The 21468-nt window shown below is 39.7% G+C and overlaps 2 protein-coding genes across 4 annotated transcripts; both read left to right on the forward strand.

The window, feature by feature from the left end:
- The first annotated feature begins 5 nt into the window (after positions 1-5).
- On the forward strand, positions 6-17144 carry Dnaaf3 (Dynein axonemal assembly factor 3). Of its 3 annotated transcripts, none has more exons than XM_069339835.1 (11): positions 6-173; positions 2371-2483; positions 3918-4099; positions 4391-4537; positions 4971-5254; positions 6469-6608; positions 7344-8372; positions 9651-9766; positions 13225-15102; positions 16826-16882; positions 17015-17144. In XM_069339835.1, exons 1-9 carry the CDS (start codon positions 104-106, stop codon positions 13352-13354), a joined length of 2211 nt encoding a protein of 736 aa, XP_069195936.1. In that variant the 5' UTR covers positions 6-103; the 3' UTR covers positions 13355-15102; positions 16826-16882; positions 17015-17144. The 3 variants fall into 3 exon arrangements, with proteins under 3 accessions (XP_069195936.1, XP_069195935.1, XP_045618135.2); XM_069339834.1 differs by having other exon boundaries at positions 16826-16843; XM_045762179.2 differs by lacking the exon at positions 16826-16882.
- Rchy1 (Ring finger and CHY zinc finger domain containing 1) lies at positions 15001-19867 on the forward strand. Its single transcript, XM_069339551.1, has 6 exons — positions 15001-15018; positions 17516-17671; positions 18080-18262; positions 18606-18701; positions 19054-19150; positions 19782-19867. Exons 1-6 carry the CDS (start codon positions 15001-15003, stop codon positions 19865-19867), a joined length of 636 nt encoding a protein of 211 aa, XP_069195652.1.
- The last annotated feature ends 1601 nt before the right edge of the window (positions 19868-21468 follow it).

Below are 21468 nucleotides of genomic sequence, written 5' to 3' on the forward strand. Positions count from 1 at the left end.
ATTGGTCAGCTTCCTGGACGCAACGTCTGATTGGTCCATCTGGTTACTATAGCAACCTCAGTTGTTTACACTCCTTTTTCACTAATTTACAAAACTGAAGATAATGCACGGGCATGGTTTATTTAATTGGTGGGGATTCTCACCTCCAGTTAACCTCCTAAGCTACATGGATGGTGAGTTGCATTCTACTGGTGTTATTAAGATAACGCTTAACATCTCAACCTAAAGGGCCTGTATTACCTGAAGGCCACCATCTCGATCCAGTGGCCACGACGGGAACTGGAAGCTGCACTGGAGGTTTGTCAAAGCTTTCCCCATTTTTCCTAATGATATTATCTACCTGGATTTTAAACTGGAATGTCCTGGAATTTACGGCTTCGGAGGGTAGGCGATTCCATGGGTTTATAATCCTGTGGTGTAATTTTTTTTTTATTTTTAATTAACAAGCTTAGGTACAAACACTAATGTTCTGCTACACTATTCTATATGAAGAACTACATAGTATAGATCGAAAGCTAGCTATGAGTTCATCTAATCCCATCTAACAAGATAGTAAATCATACTTTGAATAGGAAGGAAAACATAAGATGGAAGTCTAGTCTATTAGCCTGCACTAGCAAACTAAGGCTAGAATACAAGAATATCTCCCAATATTCGTGAATGTATCAACTAGTTACAGAACTCAAAGCATCTCATACTACTCAATCTGAAGGGCACTCACAAATAGTGTTGGAGTGTGTCCAAGGTCTACTTCACATATAGTTTACAGTTGGAATGTTCATTTTTGGGATAATAATAATTCGTTTTGTTAGGGCAGGAAGACTGCGCAGGCAATTACAATGTCACACTGGCTAGTATAGAGGTTTTGTGTTGTCGTACATATTGTTCTGGGTTTAAACAGTATGCAGCTTTAACTACAATGTCCGCATCATCCTGCTTGAGACCACCTATGTGATATGGTTTATATGATGGATGGTGGTGACGTTAATCTGAAAATAGAGCAGTGGCTATTCTGGCTGGTGTTGTGCCAATCACATTAAATAAAAAAAAGTAAAATAAAGTAAATAAGACTGCTTGTGACCTCTATACTGTGAAAGCTGCGAGTAAAACAAAGAGAATAAACACTTAAAACATTTAATATAACAAAAAATGACTAATAACAAAGCTCCTTATCCACTTGGCGAAAACACAATATAAAAATATAAAAGATAAACACAGGTGAGTTGTTATGTTAAGCAAAAGAAAGGTGCAAATTAATACATTATACAAAAGCTGTACACATCTACTGTCTCCTGGGAAGGAGACAGTATATGTTACTGCTGAGAGCACGAAGTGTATTCTGAGGACTGGATGATGTTTTAGATTCACCTACTCTGAACAAAAGTTCCAGGTAGCACGGGCTATGGTGAGCCCGTAGTGGACTTACCTGGCACAGGAGCGGTGCTGAATGTGCTGTGTGTGAGAATAATGCCGAGGGACTGGATTGATTGATGAAGATTAAGCCACCCAAAAGGTGGCACGGGCATGAATAGTCCGTAAGTGGTGGCCCTTTTGAGCCATTACCAGTATCAAGAGCTGCTACTGGAGATCTGTGGATGTGCGATTGCACCCTGCGTGACGGGAGATGTCTCCCGAATGTGTCCAATTGATGATTGATGAAGATTAAGCCACCCAAAAGGTGGTACGGGCATGAATAGCCCGTAAGTGGTGGCCCTTTTGAGCCATTACCAGTATCAATAGATGATACTGGAGATCTGTGGAGGCGCGACTGCACCCTGTGTGACGGGAGATGTCTCCCCCGTGGGGACTGGATGTCGGTGAGCTCCTTATATATGCCAGGCCAGCATAGATGGCGCGGATGTCGTGGGTAACCATCGGCTGGCAATTAAACAAGTAGTTGGGCTGTGTCGTTGGGTCTCTGTCCAGACAGCAGGTGTCCAGGTGTCTTGGGTACTTGAGGGCGGAGGGGAGGGAGTGGAGTCTTGTCTAGACACTGAGGCGTCTGAGCACGTGTTGTTGTTGATGTTGATTCTTTATGTTGGCGCATGCAAATACGTTGGTGAATAGGTGGTAAAGGGAACAAGCAGGATCTTCTGCCTAAACAGGAGATTACCGTAACAATATCCATACAAATTACATGAGATTCTGAAACTCTTGCTCTATAATGGAGAGAAAACTAAATAAAAAAATAAGGGACAACTTAAGAAAATTAAAGAACTACGCAGGGGAGAAGAAACTTAAACAATAATTGTTTATTTGAGTAAGTGTGTGTGACAAAAAAAAGTTGTTTTAAATTCATAATATTTTACACGTCTTAATGTAGCCATTACAAGAGCATTCAGTGATATGATTATCTCCCTGGTGGGCCAGGTAAAAGGAGCCTAGGAGACACGATGCAGGTAGTGGTGATAGGCGCCGGCGACCCTCGTCATCTTCTGCTGATGATGGCCAGGTACAGGAGCAGCCATAACCCGCGTCTCAGGGTGAGTATGTCTACCAGGAAGATGTGAGGGCGAGTAGGTCTACCAGGGAAGGTGTGAGGGTGAGTAGGTCTACCGCTAGTCATAGGTGTGAGGAAAAGCATGTCGGCACGTCTTACTTCTGCACACAGGAAAGAGGAACTCAAGAAACTTACAAAAAAAAAGGCCACCACTCCACCGACCACCAACAGACAAGCCAACACGCCCTTGGACCTTGAACCTGCCCAGTTCCTGCGCCTCCTTTCAACAAGCCAGACACAAAATACATCCGAATGGACCGGAAGACCACACAAGCCTCAACAACAAGACCCGGTGTCATCAGGAACGACAACATGCACCCAGAATATCAATATCCAGGTTATCGTCGCATATGCGGACAGTAGCACAAACCCACAGCGTGTTCCTCAGAATAGTGAACGAGCTACTGATGCAAACGCCCAGCCCGTCCTCCAAACAATGACCTAAAGTGATTCCATTGCACCCGCTAAGCCTCCTGTTTATGTAACCCGTCCTCGACTCGAGTCCATTACATCCAGCGGTCGACCCCACATACGCATTCATAAATTTTTACATGCTGTTCATTCAAAACTGGAATTTTCTCCAATATAAATTAATATTATAATATATTAGTATATTGTGCATATAGAGACATAGGTTAGGTTAGGTTAGGTTATATAATTCCCGGAACTCTGTGGTTGCTGCCTCGCCGCTTCGACTGATTAGAGTGCCCAACATAATGGGTCAATTAGTGCCTACCAAAATTGACACAGCCAATAGCTAACTCATCACTATCACAAATGGTCATCAGGTCACCATCAACATACCGCCGGGTATGATTGGAAAAGACATAGGATACTCCTATTCCGTTGCTTGCGGACACCCATATACAAACAAGAAACCGAGGAACAAGAAAAAAAATCAAATGGTCGACTTGATCGACTTGAGAATGGTCCAGGACGGACCGAAACGTCGTCGTCCCTTCACTTTCTAGTGTGTGGTTTGGTCAACAAGAAAAAATAAACACCCGAGAAGCCCCTTGAGACAGTGATGCAGTAGTGGTGGAGTGCTAAACAAGGACTTCTGGCTGCTGCTTGGCCCCCTACCCCGGGTGCTTTGTGTGGTGCGGTCGATTTTGCTACGACTACACCAAAAATTATCGCCCTGCTGCTGGATTAAGCCCTGGCCCTACCCTCTACAACTACGAACCTTCCTCTCTAGACTATTCTTCCATCTGTCCCCACTTCCCGCTCACACTTTACCTGTACCATCGATTGATTGACTGGGCTAGAACTCACTCTGTAAACTCATAGGTAAGCACATGAATTACAAACAAGCTCCTACGAACACTTACAAACATGCAAAACATTACACACTCGATTATGTAGATGCCTTTCATAATAATAGTTCCAACTCTGGTGTGTATGTGGGCTCTGACAGGTGTACGTGTTGGAGGCCCAGGTGGAGCTGTACGCGCGGGTGTTACTGCTGATGGGAGCCAGCCTCCAGCAGGGACTGGGACTCAGGGAGAGGGCCGCTCTCCTCCTCGACCTCTGGGGCAACCTCTGCCTCAGGCCAACGTCCAAAGGCTACCTGGAGCTCGCCGCACGTAGGCTTTCCATGTACGTATAGTACGTTATTTTGATGAACATTTCCAGTAGTTGTGAATAATTCGTCTGTCGGCTTAAATATATGTTGATCATATGTTCGTTGGCTTTCCATATACAAATTTTTCTCTCCTCATGGATATTTTCTTCTTGTTCTTCACGATCACTAAAAAATCCCACTCAGATCACTGTAAATTCCTCCCACAGATTGCTACACTATTTATCTTTCTCCCAGATCACTGCTCCGTTACTGTAACCTTCCCTCTTGACCTCAAGTGACTGCATATAGTCTAGTCCTTTGCTCAGATCAGTGACTGACGCGGCCCAGTACCAGACTCTCCTGGGTGTGATCTCTGCTGAGAAGCTCAAGTACCGAGAGAGGGACGCCATCGAGGCCGTCTGCAGGACTTGGTACACACTCACGCCAAAACAATATGACCCAGCGCTCTGCTGGTACTCAATATGTGTGTTTTTATATTATTTTTGTGTTATTACTCAGTTTCATGCGTATCCCTTGTTATATTCAGGACTTCATACTATTATGGTCGGTCAGTTTTGAATAAAAATCTGGCGCCTTCGATCCCAATAATCTTTAATATAAGCAATTTTCAGTTGTAGTGAGCAATTCACATATATAACGCGGAGTTGCCTCTCGAACCCATCCTGTGGGCGGCGACGGAAACGTTAGTCACGTGCATGTACTAGCTACAGTAGGCAAACTTGATACTTGGCTAGAATTTGGAATGAAATCTACATTCCTTGAACATTCGTAAAACAGCCATCTCTAACAAGAGTCAGAAATCATCTTTTTCTGTATCCATGTGTTAGGAAAAAAAAGGAGTGAAAGATATAAGAAAAATAACTTTATGCTACAAATATCTTGCAGGGATTTGCGTCTAAGACATCTGTTGAAGACTCGCTACGACAACAGGCAAGCGGAAGCGGACTGGGCTTGGCACATGCGTCTCGCTCACCGTATCCAGCACCTTCATGTGAACCCTTCCGGGAAATTGAAAGCTGGAGACGACGAAGGCAGGGGACGAGTAGATGGGTACGTCGGTGTGGGCTCCGGTTGGGGTCAAGAGTTCTTGGAGTGGCGAGAGTCGGGCCATGCATTTTCTGTGGGCACAGACGCCACCTCTCGTCTTCCAAACACCTCGCTGGCCTCAGGTAAGGATTCTTGTTTAAATAATATATTTCAGTACAGGAGACATTACGGGCTCACCATAGCCCGTGCTACATGGACACTTCGTTCTGAGTAGCTAAATCTAAAACAACAACAACAATACAGGAGACAGCCGTGCCAGGGAGGTCAAGTTGTAAATCTGCTGTTATTGTTTCATTCCCGGAAAAATAATGGAAAGCAAAGACATCGGATAACTTTTGGAAAGGGTGTGGGGATAAGGATCTGGGATTGGGTGGAGGGAAGGACCGGTACCCAACCATTGAATGGAGAAGTTGAAATAGACTGCAAATTTGATGATGTTTGTGATTTTATCAACTTTGCCGTTGATGTATATTGAAAAATAAAAATGTATATCCAGTATTTTAGATATAGCATACATAAAAAATAATAATGCAAATATAAGAATGTAAGAATATTAAATATAACACATGTGTAGCTGACACTAAGGCAGCGAAATCAAAGAGTTTCCAGAGACTGTTTATAACTAGTTCACCATTTATGTAGATTGTTTAGCTAAAAGCTAATCCTATATTATTTCCACCACCGCCCTCACGGTGGGTATTGCGGTATGCGAACAAGCTTGAATGGTCCCCAAGCATATATGCAAATGAAAACTCCACACCCTAGCAGTGACTCGAACCCGGACCTCCAGGAGCACATTGCAACTGGTATCACGGTGCCTTAATCCACTCGACCATCAGTGACTGCACAAAAGGAGGTGATAGCCGAAACTATTTGAGCCCCCTCTACCCCCCCCCCCCCGGTGGCACTTTGATGGTAATCTTGGGCATAGCTATTTCATCAAATCACTTCATTTTAGTGATTGCTCACGTGGCCCCACTAAAATGAAGTAATTTGATGAAATAGCTATGCCCAAGATTACCATCAAAGTGCCGCCGGGGGGGGGGGGGGGTCAAATAGCTTCGGCTATCACCTCCTTTTGTGCGGTCACTGATGGTCGAGTGGATTAAGGCACCGTGACACTAGTTGCAATGTGCTCCTGGAAGTCCGGGTCCGAGTTACTTCTGGGGTGTGGAGTTTTCATATATATATATATATATATATATATATATATATATATATATATATATATATATATATATATATATATATATATATATATATATATATATATCTATATATCCCCTGTGAACTATCTGAAGGGAAGCATGTAAGAAGGTGGAGGTTGTGTTGACAGTGGCGATGGTGTCGGAGGGGCTGGCGAAGCATCGCCGGGTCGGGTACTGGGGCGACCTCCTCACCGGACCTTTCCCTGCCCTGACCCTCGCCGCCACCGACCCCAGGGTCGCCATGACACACAACGGCAAAACCAGATATGTATGAGTTCTATATACTTATTGGTATACTTTTTTTTTGTACACCCGCGGTGAACAGGAAATTAATTTATAATAATTGTTTTCGTCTTGATCATATTTTTGCTAATAAGTCTGAAAAATCCTTTCTTCCCCCCCCCCTCAGCCAAAAAGTCCTTTCTTCCCCCCCCCCCCTCAGCCACTCCCGGTCCCCATCCTATTATTAAAAATAAGTACTTAATTTACCCGTCTAAATATAGTACTCTATATACTGTATATGGATTGCACATGTATATTTTTTCATTCCACTCATTTATTATATATAGAAATAGTGTATCAACTTGATATTCAAAGGATCATATTACATCGGTTACCTTATACATAAAATATTATTATTATTATTATTATTATTATTATTATTATTATTATTATTATTATTATTTAATGAATTAAGATTAATAAAATAAGTTATGCGCATTAAAAATATATATTTTTTACTATATACTAATCTGCATTTTGTAACCAATACTAATTCTTCTAATTGAATTATTGACTAATACTAATTGAACTTGAACTAGTTCTTCGAGAGCTTCAGCTTCTCTTTACATTGCAGGTTTAGCATTTTAAACTTTGTTAACCCTTAGTAATCTCTGCTTTTATTTCAAGTGCTTATAACGACACTTGTGACGATATTAACATGCGTCTTCGCCTATATATTGAATTGGTTATATCAAAGTAATTATGCCATCATCTCCCTCAGAGCGGAAGTGAGGCGGCCTTGTGGAACCTAGATAACCTTCTACACGAATTGTGGACTCACCACCTCCTGCAGGACGACCAAGTGGTGGGGAAGCAAGCAGAAGAGACTTACCACCACCTACAGGAAGACCAGGCAGTGGGGGAGCAAAGAGAAGAGGGAGTGGATGATGTGACAGATAAAGAGGTGGACTGGAAAGTGGTACAAACACAAAAGGAGTTAGAACATGAGATGCTAGTGGAATGGAAAGCAGAGAAGCAGTTAGAAATGAAAAGAGAAACGGCACAACTACTTGATCAAAAGAATGTGACAAAGAATTTCAGAGAGAAGGATAAGAATAAAATGCCAGTGGGAACAACAAAAAATACAAATACAAGCACTAATGCAAGTACAAATGAAAATACAGATAAAAGTAACTTTGATAATGAAACACTTACAGGTAACACAGTGCGTACAGACGCATCCAACCAAGAGTGTTCGCCGGTGTGTCATGCTACGGAAACACAACCTACCCAATGTTCCGCTTCAGTTATTCTTAATAACCAGCCTCAGACGGAAGCAAAACATGTAGAGAACAGTGGAGGTGAACCAATGTGTAATGCTTCACAGGAGTGGGTACGTTGTTGGGTGGAGGAGGAAGGAGAACGTGGTACCTCCTGCAGGACCGGGTTGGAGGAGGCAGGAGGGCGTGGTGCCTCCTGCAGCAGCGGGTTGAAGGAGGCAGGAGGGCGTGGTGCCTCCTGCAGCAGCGGGTTGAAGGAGGCAGGAGGGCGTGGTGCCTCCTGCAGCAGCGGGTTGAAGGAGGCAGGAGGGCGTGGTGCCTCCTGCAGCAGCGGGTTGAAGGAGGCAGGAGGGCGTGGTGCCTCCTGCAGCAGCGGGTTGAAGGAGGCAGGAGGGCGTGGTGCCTCCTGCAGGACCGGGTTGGAGGAGGCAGGAGGGCGTGGTGCCTCCTGCGGTTACCTAGAGCTGGACGGGGTGGAGATCATCCTCCTATCTCCATCTCGTTTGAATGCACTTATTTCACTGCCAGAGGTTAGCTGTTTTACATTCCACTTACACTACGGTAAATGTAATTACTTATTTATGTTACTTGAGCGCTAGAAGAATAACCCGCAATTCAACTTATTCGGTCTATGTCCAATAATTGATTTACATTCCACTGGATTGACGTACAACCCAGTGGAATGAGTTGTACGTGAAATGAGTGGTTGTTCTAAGAATCCCTCTAACCTAAATCTATGAGAGAGAGAGAGAATATATATATATATATATATATATATATATATATATATATATATATATATATATATATATATATATATATATATATATATATATATAAAAGGGAAGGGAGTACCACCTCTGGCTGGAAGAAGGGGGACCCATAGCCTCGGAGGAAACCACACATAACGCATTGGAGGGAATGTAGATCCCCTCCAATACAGTTTCTGTGTGCTTTTCTCCTACCACCCCTTCCCTTTATATATATATATATATATATATATATATATATATATATATATATATATATATATATATATATATATATATATATTAGGGGTACCACCTCTGGTGCAATTGCAGGGATCCACATCCTCGAAGAAGAAAACAAAGAGCATTCAGAGAAGATCAGAATATATATATATATATATATATATATATATATATATATATATATATATATATATATATATATATATATATATATATAATGTCGTACCTAGTAGCCAGAACGCACTTCTCAGCCTACTATGCAAGGCCCGATTTGCCTAATAAGCCAAGTTTTCATGAATTAATTGTTTTTCGGCGACCTAACCTACCTAACCTAACCTAACCTAACTTTTTCGGCTACCTAACCTAAACTTACCTATAAAGATAGGTTAGGTTAGGTTAGGTAGGGTTGGTTAGGTTCGGTCATAATCTACGTTAATTTTAACTCCAATAAAAAAAAATTGCCCTCATACTTAATGAAATGGGTAGCTTTATCATTTCATAAGAAAAAAATTAGAGAAAATATATTAATTCAGGAAAACTTGGCTTATTAGGCAAATCGGGCCTTGCATAGTAGGCCGAGAAGTGCGTTCTGGCTACTAGGTACGACATATATATATATATATATATATATATATATATATATATATATATATATATATATATATATATATATATATATATACAGTATTAATAAATAAAATTTTATTATAAAAATGGGCCCCAAGAATCATCTTGCAAATTAGATTTGTTGTACCTTAAAGCAAATCATTTTAAAATATGTGAACATAATGAGCAATCAAAATTTCTTTGTCATAGGTTGAAGGCAGCTTAGATGTGGTATACCTGTCCGTAGCCATGGCACATCTGCTCACCCCAACACTACTTCGTTCTCACCTCTGTCCACACACCAAGCTAATCCTCGAGACTGCCTCGTAAGTGTAGGCTATCGAATTCAAGTTCAAGTATGTTTATTGAGACAAGAAAAAAATACATCTCAACGGGATAGAGTAGCTTAGGCTATTTCTACCCCCCCCCCCCCTCTACTTCAAGTCCCTCAAGGGGCGCACAAATTCAGTGAGGACAAATACAAATCACAATACAAGAATCCCATTTAACATTGCTGGTTAATATAGTAAGCACAGTATATAAGTGTTACACTCTTGGGGCAAAATTCTTGTAGCTCCTAAGTATACTGTATATCATACCATTATCACACATCCAAACAATTTGATGTGGTACACTACTTATTTCCTTATTTCTATAGTTATCAATAAGTTGACTCTCTAATACATAATGTTCTAAGGTGTGGGCGTGCGGCATACTACATAATTTACACTCCTTATCTTTTTCACTAACATCAACACCGTATTGCCAGATATATTTGTATCCTAATCTTAATCTCATGTAAATTGAATCCTTCCAAGCAGACTTTCCTCTACCATAGGTGAAGGACGAATTTGAATTTATTATTGAATAACTCTTAAGTGTGTTACTACTGGCCACTATTCCCATTCGCTTTACCATTTCTTCACCCTCTTGGATCATCTTGATTCTAGTTTGTATTTGTTTCAAGGTTAACTGACATACAACATCAAGAGTTTTTTCCGTGGCTCTCTTCGTTAGCTCATCAACTACCTCATTCAACAGTATTCCCACATGAATCTTACTTTATACCCAGTTTTTTTCTAATTTCTTAACATTCTCTCTACACTACATCACAATATTCTGGTATACTGAGAGTCTGCTATTTAAAGACTCTAACGCTCCTCTACTGTCAATAAAGAAGCAGGCATTTTCACCACATTTGACTACTTCCTGTAATCCTGCTAATACACCTTGGAGTTCAGCCTGTGTTGAAGAGACATTGTTAGTTAAGCGGCGTCCAATAACAGTATCTACAGTACCGATGTCAGTGTACTCCCTGATCAAGACTCCACATCCTGCCTTCCCATCCCTAGCTACTGACCCATCACAATATACATGTAGAGTGTTTTCTGTAGGTAATTTTGTAATTATACTATCATATGTTGCCCTCAGCTCTCTTATGTCATACATAATTTTTTCTTTTGCAAGGGAATAACTACTACATCTACATTACAATCCTCCCATGGTGGTGTGAATTGTCTCTTAGGCACAGCAATACATTCTGTAATAACATCATACTTTATAACATTAGAGCATAAGGTACTCATATAGGCTCTCTTCTTTATCATACATTGTACATTACTTCCCACCTTTTGAATTGAGAGGATTAATTCATTAGCTCCCCCACCTCTCATTACTCTAATGGCAGAGGCTACATTTATCTCTTAAATTCTATCTCCAATACTCTTCAGATTCAACTCCATCCTCATTATCTCAATCATAGCATTTCTTGGGCATCCTAAGATAATTCTCATGGCTTCATTTTGTACCTTCTCCAACTTGCCCATCCTACCTTTACCAAAACAAGAAATGACAGGTGCAGCATAATTAATAAGGGATCTTACAATAGTCAAGTATATCATTCGTAGCACAGGGGCTCCCACTCCCTTTCCACAGCATGCCAAGGCTTTCAGAGGTTGTAATCTCTTCCGACATTGACCCAACAGTCTGTTCATCTCAGCTTCCAAACTCTCATGGGTATATCCAACATATATGCCTAAATATTTATATATATTAACTCTATATTTTTACCGTTTATTTTCAATATAATGGGCCTCCGACTTCTACATTCAAATTTAGTTTTGTCTTCATTAACTATCCGTGTAGGCTATCGCATTGGGTTAAGAGTTACCCCTCCTCTTCCCCCTCCCCCCAGCCCTTTAATACATTAAGTCAGAGAAAAAAATAGAAAAGAAAACAACATAATTGATTTAATTATTGGTAATATCATTCAATATATCTTTGGTATATGCGATATGATTAAGGGATAGTCCCAAGGGGAAATAAACTTTTGTGTTGTTGACATGCTTAGGTACACAGCACACGGAGTCTACACTAGAAAATGTGAGGGGTTACAGCATATAGTTCAGGAGTTATAGTGTTCATCATATTCTTATTGTACAGGAAGTTTGTCATACATTAGAGCAGGCAAGTAGATCAACTCTACTAGCTTGCTCTAGCAAACTTCGGGTAGAATATGAGGATAGTCTCAATATTCTTGGGTTAATAACTTACAAATCTCCATGCACCTCATGCTATTTTAAAATTCCTGCCATATTTCCTTAAACTCTATTTGTGAGTATTGCAATAACCGTCCGAGCGGATATGCATCCTCTATGCTATCTGTATAATCAACACTTTGTATGTATGCTATTGCCACAACAACATTTTCTGCCAGATGTAAATTAACATAATTGATGTTTTCCACTTTTTCGGTTATTTTTTGTATTGTCGTACATTTTATTTCAGAATGCAAATTCCTGATTTATGATTGACATAACGGACAGTTAATGAAAACTTTAAACCAGATTAAAATGGTTCATTTGACCAAATGGTATAATTAAATTACTCTCGAACGTTCTTGACTGACTGACACCGTTCAAGCATCCTGACAGCACTACAGTACATTTAATTTCCGCTGACGGGTCAGGAAGCCTGTATACTTACGCTTAGCGCGTTCCCTCTAGGCCAACTAGCATACAACCCACAGCAATGGCTTAACTCCCGGGTAGCCATTTAACTGTTAGGTGAACTGCGGTATCAGGAGAAAGGAAACTTGCCCAATCCTACCCGAGGATTGAACCCGGGTTTCTCGGTTGTAGTCAGGTTATCTTGAGGTTATCTTGAGATGATTTCGGGGCTTAGCGTCCCCACGTCCCGGTCCTCGACCAGGCCTCCTTTTTGTTACAACCCCCCCCCCAGAAAGCACCCCGTAGCAGCTGTCTAACTCCCTGGTACCTATTTATTGCTAGGTAACAGGAGCATTAGGGTGAAAGACACTGCCTATTTGCTTCCGCCTTCACCGGGGATCGAACCCGGAACCTCAGGACTACGAATCCGAAGCGCTGTCCACTCAGCTGTCAGGCCCCTGGTCGAACACTCATTTCAAATGTTTTATTCATAGATGTTTGTACATTTATAGTAATGTCTATAATTAGTAATATCTGTATAGTAATATCTATAATTAGTAATATCTGTAATTATAGTAATATCTATAATTAATGTAATATCTATAATTATAGTAATACCTATAATTTCATACTGTATACTCAAGATTTAGAGTTAGATTTAGGAGCTGCATTTATCAGATTTAAAAAGCATTACATTTGTCAAATTTAGAATCAGCAACCCATTTCCAGAGCATATTACACACTAAATATTACGTATTGAGTACCATTTAGTTACTAACCTTATATTTGAACATGTGGCGTAAACAACCTTTGCAAGAGTAGTTCACTGCCCCCAGGATGTTACCGGAGCTGACAGATGACCAGGTGAAGGAGTTTGAGACCCGCATGATGTCTTCAGCAGACGAGGCCGGGTGGGAGGTGGCCAGCCCGCACCCTCTGTGTCACTTGAGGTTTAAAAGAAGATGAAATCCTTGTTTAATTATGCTGATATATTGTTTTTTGTGAAGAAAGATAAAAATAAATATAAGAAAACGGGAGCCTTCTCAATTTCGACTTTATTTAACCAATTCTTTAATAAGACAAAACATACAAACACTGTACGTCACACACATTAGTATTTAATAATACGAAAGTACTTAAGATGTATTCTGAAAATGAATACATGAATACAAGGACCCTTCTGAAGATGTATTATTAAATACGAAAGTACTTAAGGAAATTCCTGTTTCAATTCTTCCTTTGTGGTCTGAAGGAAGTTTCTTAAGGATCTTGGTTCCAGGCTCAATGACGCTACAAGGGTCCAGATACAGAGGGGAAATGCCCGCTGCATCCTCGGTTCCCGCAATGATAATCAATGTGCTGGTTATTGTAGATATTTTATAGCAAATTTAATTCAGGGTCAATGGTAGTTTGCATAGAGTAAGAATGGAAAAGACTTTAATGTTATTCTGATTGGAAATTGGGGAGGTGTGTGACGATGGAATATAATAAACAATTACAATAAAACTTGGATGTACAATTACAATAAAAAATTAGTGTAGCTGATGATTGCGAGAGGTGTAGTTGATGAGTGAGTGAAAGGTGTAGTTGATGAGGGGGTACAGCTGGTGAGTGAGGGGGTGCAGCTGGTGAGTGAGGGGTGCAGCTGATGAGTGAGGGGTGCAGCTGATGAGTGAGGGGTGCAGCTGGTGAGTGAGGGGTGCAGCTGATGAGTGAGGGGTGCAGCTGGTGAGTGAGGGGTGCCGCTGGTGAGTGAGGGGTGCCGCTGGTGAGTGAGGGGTGCCGCTGGTGAGTGATGGGTGCCGCTGGTGAGTGAGGGGTGCCGCTGGTGAGTGAGGGGTGCAGCTGGTGAGTGAGGGGTGCCGCTGGTGAGTGAGGGGTGCCGCTGGTGAGTGAGGGGTGCCGCTGGTGAGTGAGGGGTGCTGCTGGTGAGTGAGGGGTGCCGCTGGTGAGTGAGGGGTGCCGCTGGTGAGTGAGGGGTGCCTCTGGTGAGTGAGGGGTGCCATTGGTGAGTGAGAGGTGCAGCTGGTGAGTGAGGGGTGCAGCTGGTGAGTGAAGGTCGCAGCTGGTGAGTGAAGGTCGCAGTTAGCCAGAGAAGGGTGCAGCTGTTCAGTGAAAGGCGCACGTTGTTCAGTGAAGGGTGGAGATGGTCAGCGAAGGACCCAGTTGATTAGTGAGGGTAATAGCTGGTCAGTGAAGGGTGGAGTTGGTCAGCGAAGGGAGTAGTTAGTCAGTGAAGGATGCAGTTGATCAATGATGGGAGTAGCTGGTCAGTGAAGGGTACATTTGCTTAGCGAAGGGCGTAGCTGCGTAACTGGTTATTGCAGGGCAGCTGACGCCCGAGGTACGTAACAGCTGATTCAGTGAAAAACATGCGTCTCGACGGTGTCATCATTTGGCTTCATTCACTCAATATCAGTGGATCATATTTCCCATTGTCTTATTAAACTAATGTGTGTCTGTGTGTGTGGATTATAATGGACGTCTTTTTTATTGTTACAGGAACTTTATGGATAATAGGATAAGAGTATATATATTGATAAATATATGGTTATATTATGGTGCATCTCGGTAGCCCAAGTCTGAGCCAAAGAAGCACCAGTCCGGACGTAATGGCTGACGAGGAGGTGGTAGGTGTTGCGGCTGCTGCTCCAGACACACACGCCAAAACTGCACTTGGGTGTAAACACTACAAGAGAAAATGCAAATTAGTAGTGAGTACGGAGTTTGTAACCACGTGGAGGATGCGGAGTGGTAGGGAGAGGTACGAGGAAGGTGTGGTAAGAAGGGTGCTGGTGAGGGAGTCAGGTTTAGGTTTGCGTGGGTTGAAGGGCTACGCTTGGCTGGCCTTGACTTATCCCTTTCTGGCCTTCATCATCTTCATGATGAGAGTAAAGCTTCCTATATCCACTCCTCCTGAAGGGACGTGTGGCCACCAACTTTGTTTTTGTGATTCTCACTTTAAAATTGTTGCTGAACGATAACAGAGCTCTGTAAGGGCTAAACCATATGGAAATTATCCACAATGATACATTTAGGACTTTTTTGTTCTTATAATGCATAAAGTTCAGAATAAATATAGTGTGTAAATAAACATCAATAGTTATAAAGGAAAGCTAAACATAGAGTAGCAACCTACCATATAATGGTTTGAGCACCTCGCTACCCAACCCACACAAGAAACCACTTTGTTGATATTGAATCCAGTGGATCTTTGCTAAAGAATTTTTTGGTTCACCTTCCCCAGTATGTCCATTTGAACTACTTCACCCGTTGCTCACCAAGGGACATTATCTATACATACTGCAATATTTAGAAAAATCATAGTTCTCGGCACAGTAACACTATTATCTCTGTCCATGATTAACTCTAATGTAGACAAACTGAATTATTCTGGAATCTGTCCGTGAATTGAGGCAGGGTCTTTGTCATTGATTAAAGGGTAAAAGGATAATCAGTAGTCTGTATGAGAGTGAAGACCCATGGCTGATGACCAATTATTAACTAGCTGTTGGCAACATTGATGAGAAAAACGTTTATAAAGGCTAGTTGATTACCTAAAAACTATTAGCTTACTAACGTAATAATTGTGAATTCAGAAAAGGGAGTACAGTAATTGGAAACTGCACTACAATACTTCAGTTCTGTTTACAAGGAAATAGCTTTTGTGCTCTTAAAGCAATTTACAAATATCATTAGTGTTAGGGTTTTAGAGGCCGGCTTCGAAGGAATGAATAATTTTTTTATATCGGTCATTTGCTGCAAGATACAAACAGTATAAGAGCTGCCTACTGAAATCTACATACGTAAGAATGTATAATCTGTAAAGTTAGTGAGGAAGAATATGCCATCTCTGAACCTATGTTGATGTTCTAAAGCCCTTTCTCTTCTGATATTCTATTAGCCTCTTATGATCTTTTCAATTATCTTGCATGACGATATCTAAGTTAGGGACACACCTGTAGTTTAATGCCTCTTGTCCATTTCTAAAGTTTGAAACATGCAAACCTAACCGACCCAGCCAACCCACACGTAGAAAATGTGTGTTTTGTGAGCTGCTGTGATTCATAGTATGTTGTATTTTTGTCAATTGGGGATTTTAGCATTAAATTATGATGTATTATTTGAGAGGACAGGTTGGTGAGTGCATCACAGGATGTCACTTATTGCACATTGTTCATTGATAATGCAAGACACAATCATTCTCCTTTATACTTTTCATTTCTCTTAATCCTGCCTTTATAATTTTAGTACTGTAATTCTAATTCTCTTGATCTCTACAAGGGTACTTCATTCCACACAGTACAAACATTCAGCATTTCTAATCATTTGCCTTATCTCCCCCTTCCTTTATTCTATACAGCCATATATGTTGCCTTCGATCTTAAGTTTCTGTGTAAAGATGAGGCCTCAAACCCAGTTAATTTTGTTTCACAGGGGATGCTGGGCTGTGTGGTGAGCAATGGAGTTGCAACTTCCACATATTAGGGTACTGTACGCATACAATACTTAAATTTTGGTAAATGTCGTAGATTTAACTACAGTAAAAGCTAATTTGGAGGCTTAATATACTGTATACTGTATCTTTAAACATAAATTAATTTGTATAATTTTAACTGATTTCAGAGTCCCTGCTGCAAAAACAACTACATATGTCGATTTTGCCACAATGCCAGCGAAAATCACCCATTGGAAAGATCAAATATATCGGAGGTGGAATGTATGCTCTGCCAGACAAAGCAGCCCCTGAGTCAGACGTGCAGTAATGAAAATTGTGGTGTAATATTTGGAAATGTAAGACATATACTGTACTGTGTTTTTTTTTGCTGATAAAATTATTTAATGTTATTTAGGCTTTGACTAATTTTATTTTTAGTGGAGGACATTTATTCTGCTTCTCTTATAAATATAGTAATATAAATTCTATAACAATTATGCAGTTTTGTTTGAAGGTTGTCGTGGAGCTGTGCTGTTATTTAAAAGTTATCTTTTAAGATTAGCCATGATTGTTATGCAGCTTTTTTATTAGAAAATTGCATAATCAATTTTCCTCGCTTCATTTCACAGTATATCTTATAATATATTGTGAATGTAATAACACATGCATATTTACCATTTCTTTGACAGTACTTTTGCCGCCTGTGTAAGCTTTATGATGATGAAGACAAAGAACAGTACCATTGTGAAGGCTGCGGATTATGCAGAGTGGGTGGCAGAGTCAAGTATTTCCACTGTAATACTTGTGAATTGTGTCTCCCGAGAGATATGGAGAATAGTCATAAGGTTAGTACTTGCATAATTTTTTATTTATTTGTGCTATGTACCTGATTTTGTAAATTAAGATAATAGTGTGGGTCATAATGTGAAGAATTGTTTAACATAGTCATTTTCTGAAGTCTTGATATTGAACTATGAAGTGTGGTGTTAACCTGCCTGTGCTCTTTCCTGCCCAAGTTACTTTGGGAGTCACCATACATGTCTAGTCTAAATTTAAAAGAATTCCACAACTATAATGTTAGTCAGTAATTTGTTCCAGAAATCTGCTTGCTGTATTTTATCTTGTTCACAGGTTGTCAAGAGCGAGCAATGGCATAGTTATTCTTATAAAATTGATCTTTTGTGAATCTTATTTTTAATATGTACTGCATGCTTGTTGAAGAAGCCTATGTGAATATATGTTGTCTCTTTCAGTGCATTGAAAAAATGAGCAAAGCAAACTGTCCGGTTTGTTTAGAGGATATCCATACATCAAGGATTGTGTCGCATGTTCCTCCTTGTGGCCATCTAATACATCGACCATGCTTTCATGATCTTATTAAAGCAGGATTTTATGCTTGTCCGACATGTGGCACGTCCATGATCAAAATGAAAGAAGTATGTATAAACATGTTTATGGTACAAAAAACATTGGAGCAGGACATGGTTGAATGAGCATTGTAGGTCACCCCAGTTGCATACCTTAACCCATTGGACCACAATATGTTGCAAGTTGTCCACTAGGGGCTGGTCTGGGGTGATCAATGATATGCTCCAATGATTTTCATAAAGATATATCATGGTATTGTGATATATGATGGTATTTCCTAATTTGATTGTTATAAAAGTGCATTTGCTGGTGGGTGTGCACTTTGAGAATAAGTTTTGAGTTATATTGAAAGGAAATTATTTTTCATGTCACCTTGAGCATTTCAATAATATTTCCCCGACATATTTTCAGCTATGGAAATCGCTAGATGAGGAAATAGAGGAAACCCCAATGCCAACCGAATATGCTGACCTCTTTTGTAATGTTCTCTGTCGGGACTGTCACAAGGTATTGAATTTTTATATAATGCATATACAGAAGTTGTATTTTAGATTAGTGAAGTACTATGTAGCCATGTTTTGGATATCCATGATTGTGATTTATCAAGCAAAGTGTGATGAACTCTAATTATACTGTTTATCCAATTGTGCTTATTATACTATCATTTTACAAAGGTGCCGTTGAATCACTGTAGGTATGTGGCTTATAGAGCAGTAAAGAACAGTTGTACTTGTTTATCCTCTGTTCTTGTTTTATTACTTTATTGTTGAATGGTAGATGTATGAGGCTAATTCTGTTAACTGGCTGAAATGATTAGTAGATTAATTTTTTCTTGGTTATAATTTGTTATTTTCCTCAGGAATCCTTGACTGCATTCCACGTATTAGGTTACAAGTGCTTGGCATGTGGATCCTACAATACTGTGAGAAGCAAAGGTGGTCTCTTCCGGAAGCAAGGTAAGTCATCAGAAAAGTTGGGTACTTACTGCTTATTTAATATTAATTTTGAATATGAAAAAGCTCCTTTCCAAGCAATACACTAAGTTGCTTCATAAGGTGAGACTTGCACCACTGGAAATCTTGTTGGACAAGGCAGTTGGACAATCTTATTGGATGCAGTTAGAAGTGGTTCATCTTGGTACTTGTTGAGTGAAAAAAAGGTGGTAAAATGTAAGACAGGAAGTATAAAGTATTAAGGATAATGTAGATACCGAACCCACGTATCAGAAAATGAAAATAGGATGTTTTGGACCATCCTGGACCATTACACAACTTGATAATAGCTCAGGACAGACAGATACGTCTAACCTTTTTTTCGGATGTGTGGCTTGGTATAAACTTTTTAGCCACATTTTCGTGACTCCACGTCTGCAGAAGGATAGGGTAATTAGACGGCTTGGTCATATTGAGAATAAAGTACTATGAAATCTTAAAAGTTTCACTTGAGAGGGAGGCGAGAAAGAAGAAAAAGCAGGATAGGGTCAATGTGTGGCTATGGATGCTTTTAATGAGAAATACAGTACAGTATTTTGAATTTAAATAGTTTTTCTAAACAGTAAATGTGATTAGATTGTGTGTGTATTTTCAGTGTCTAGAACTGATAAAAATGAAGATCCAAGAGGCCCTGGTTCCAGTTCAATGGGAGCAGAAGGCTTCAGTGATGAAAGCGAATAAACTGAGCAACAGGGGATGGGTTCCATCTTTAAGCGTCCCACACAACACGGTTTGGGTATAACAAATTGGGTGGTAATTTTACCATCTTTTATAGTAAGCTAAACATTGTGTGATAGATGGTGGTGGTTAAGCCACCTATTCTAGTGTTAAATGTGGAAGTTGATCCCAAAGGTAGATAACATGGCTTGTGATTTTTTAATGACAATGTGATACTAAATATTTTTAATATTTACTTTAAATTGTATAAAAACTATATTGTTTTGGATTTTTAATAGGATAAAACCTCTTAAGATTCTTCTTACTTTGAATTCTAGATACAGTATTTCAATAGTTTTAATACAGTATACACAGTATCTGAACTGGTCATTATCACAACTATTGCTTTGCATCTTGCATAAAGATACTGTAAAGGAGGATGACTCAAGATATCCTCAGAAAAGAGGCCTTAACCCTTACCCCACAGCTACATTTTCTGATGGCTATCCACATTTATGGTAAAAAAACAAAAAAAATCCTTCAGATTCAATAGTTACAGATATCTCCATCAGAGTTTTTGGCTGGCTCATTTGTAAAGCTGTGCTAAGAAGCCGATTTTGTTTGGTATCCTGGTATTGAGAGATGTAAGATCATGCTTCCTTAGTCTCAATACCTATTTTCACCTAGCAGTAAATACGTGCATGTCGGTTAGCCAACTGTTGAGGGTGGCATCTTCCTAAAAAAAAAAAAAATTGCTGTTGGCTGTATAAAAGGATCTCAATAAGCTTTAACAGGCTTCTTGTCTCCAACAATAGGATACATTTGTATGTTTTGAGACTACTGTATTTATATTCATTATATGACATGATAGTAAATTGTTGAATTAATGCATTCTGTAACTTAAATTTGTTACTACCATTTAAAAAATATTTACTTATTAACACTTTAGCCTCATCCATACTCTGACAGTAAGTGTTCTGGTGATGCCAAAGTGCTTTATTCTTCTCAAAATTACAGAGAATCACTTTTTCCCATTTTTTTATTTAAGTTTTGGAGCATAGTGCTTATCGGGGAACCATCCAGAGATCAAACTAGCAAACTACTTATCACTCGAAACAATAATTGCTCTGCTTGTGAATATTATCAGTATTTGCAAACTACTGGCCAGAAAAGTTTGAAAGTTAGGTTTTTCTTTTACTCTAATATATACAGATAATGTGCGCACATTTTTATTTTTTTTTTATTTATTGAGGAATGTTAAATATACAAGGAATATTGAAATGTTCATTAAAATTCACATATTCAGCATTGTCATCTATAAGCTATTATAAAAACCCATTTCATATGGCAACTATACTGTAGCAAATTCATATGTAAACATTTTAGAATAAAATGCCACAACTGTTTCTTGTAATGTTGCATCCATCTACAAAAATCATTAAAAACATAATTGGAGCCAAATTAACAGTTACTATTCATACCCTAATATTTCCCATGCTCTATGGGTTGATTTTGCTGAGCAAAATTTTAATTTCAACCTGTTATATGAAAGACAACTACCATATTTGCCGCCATATATGACGCGGTTTTTTATATTTTTAAACGTAACAAAAAATTGCACTGTC

Source organism: Procambarus clarkii, chromosome 42 (assembly GCF_040958095.1).
Source record: "Procambarus clarkii isolate CNS0578487 chromosome 42, FALCON_Pclarkii_2.0, whole genome shotgun sequence".
Lineage (NCBI taxonomy): Eukaryota > Metazoa > Arthropoda > Malacostraca > Decapoda > Cambaridae > Procambarus > Procambarus clarkii.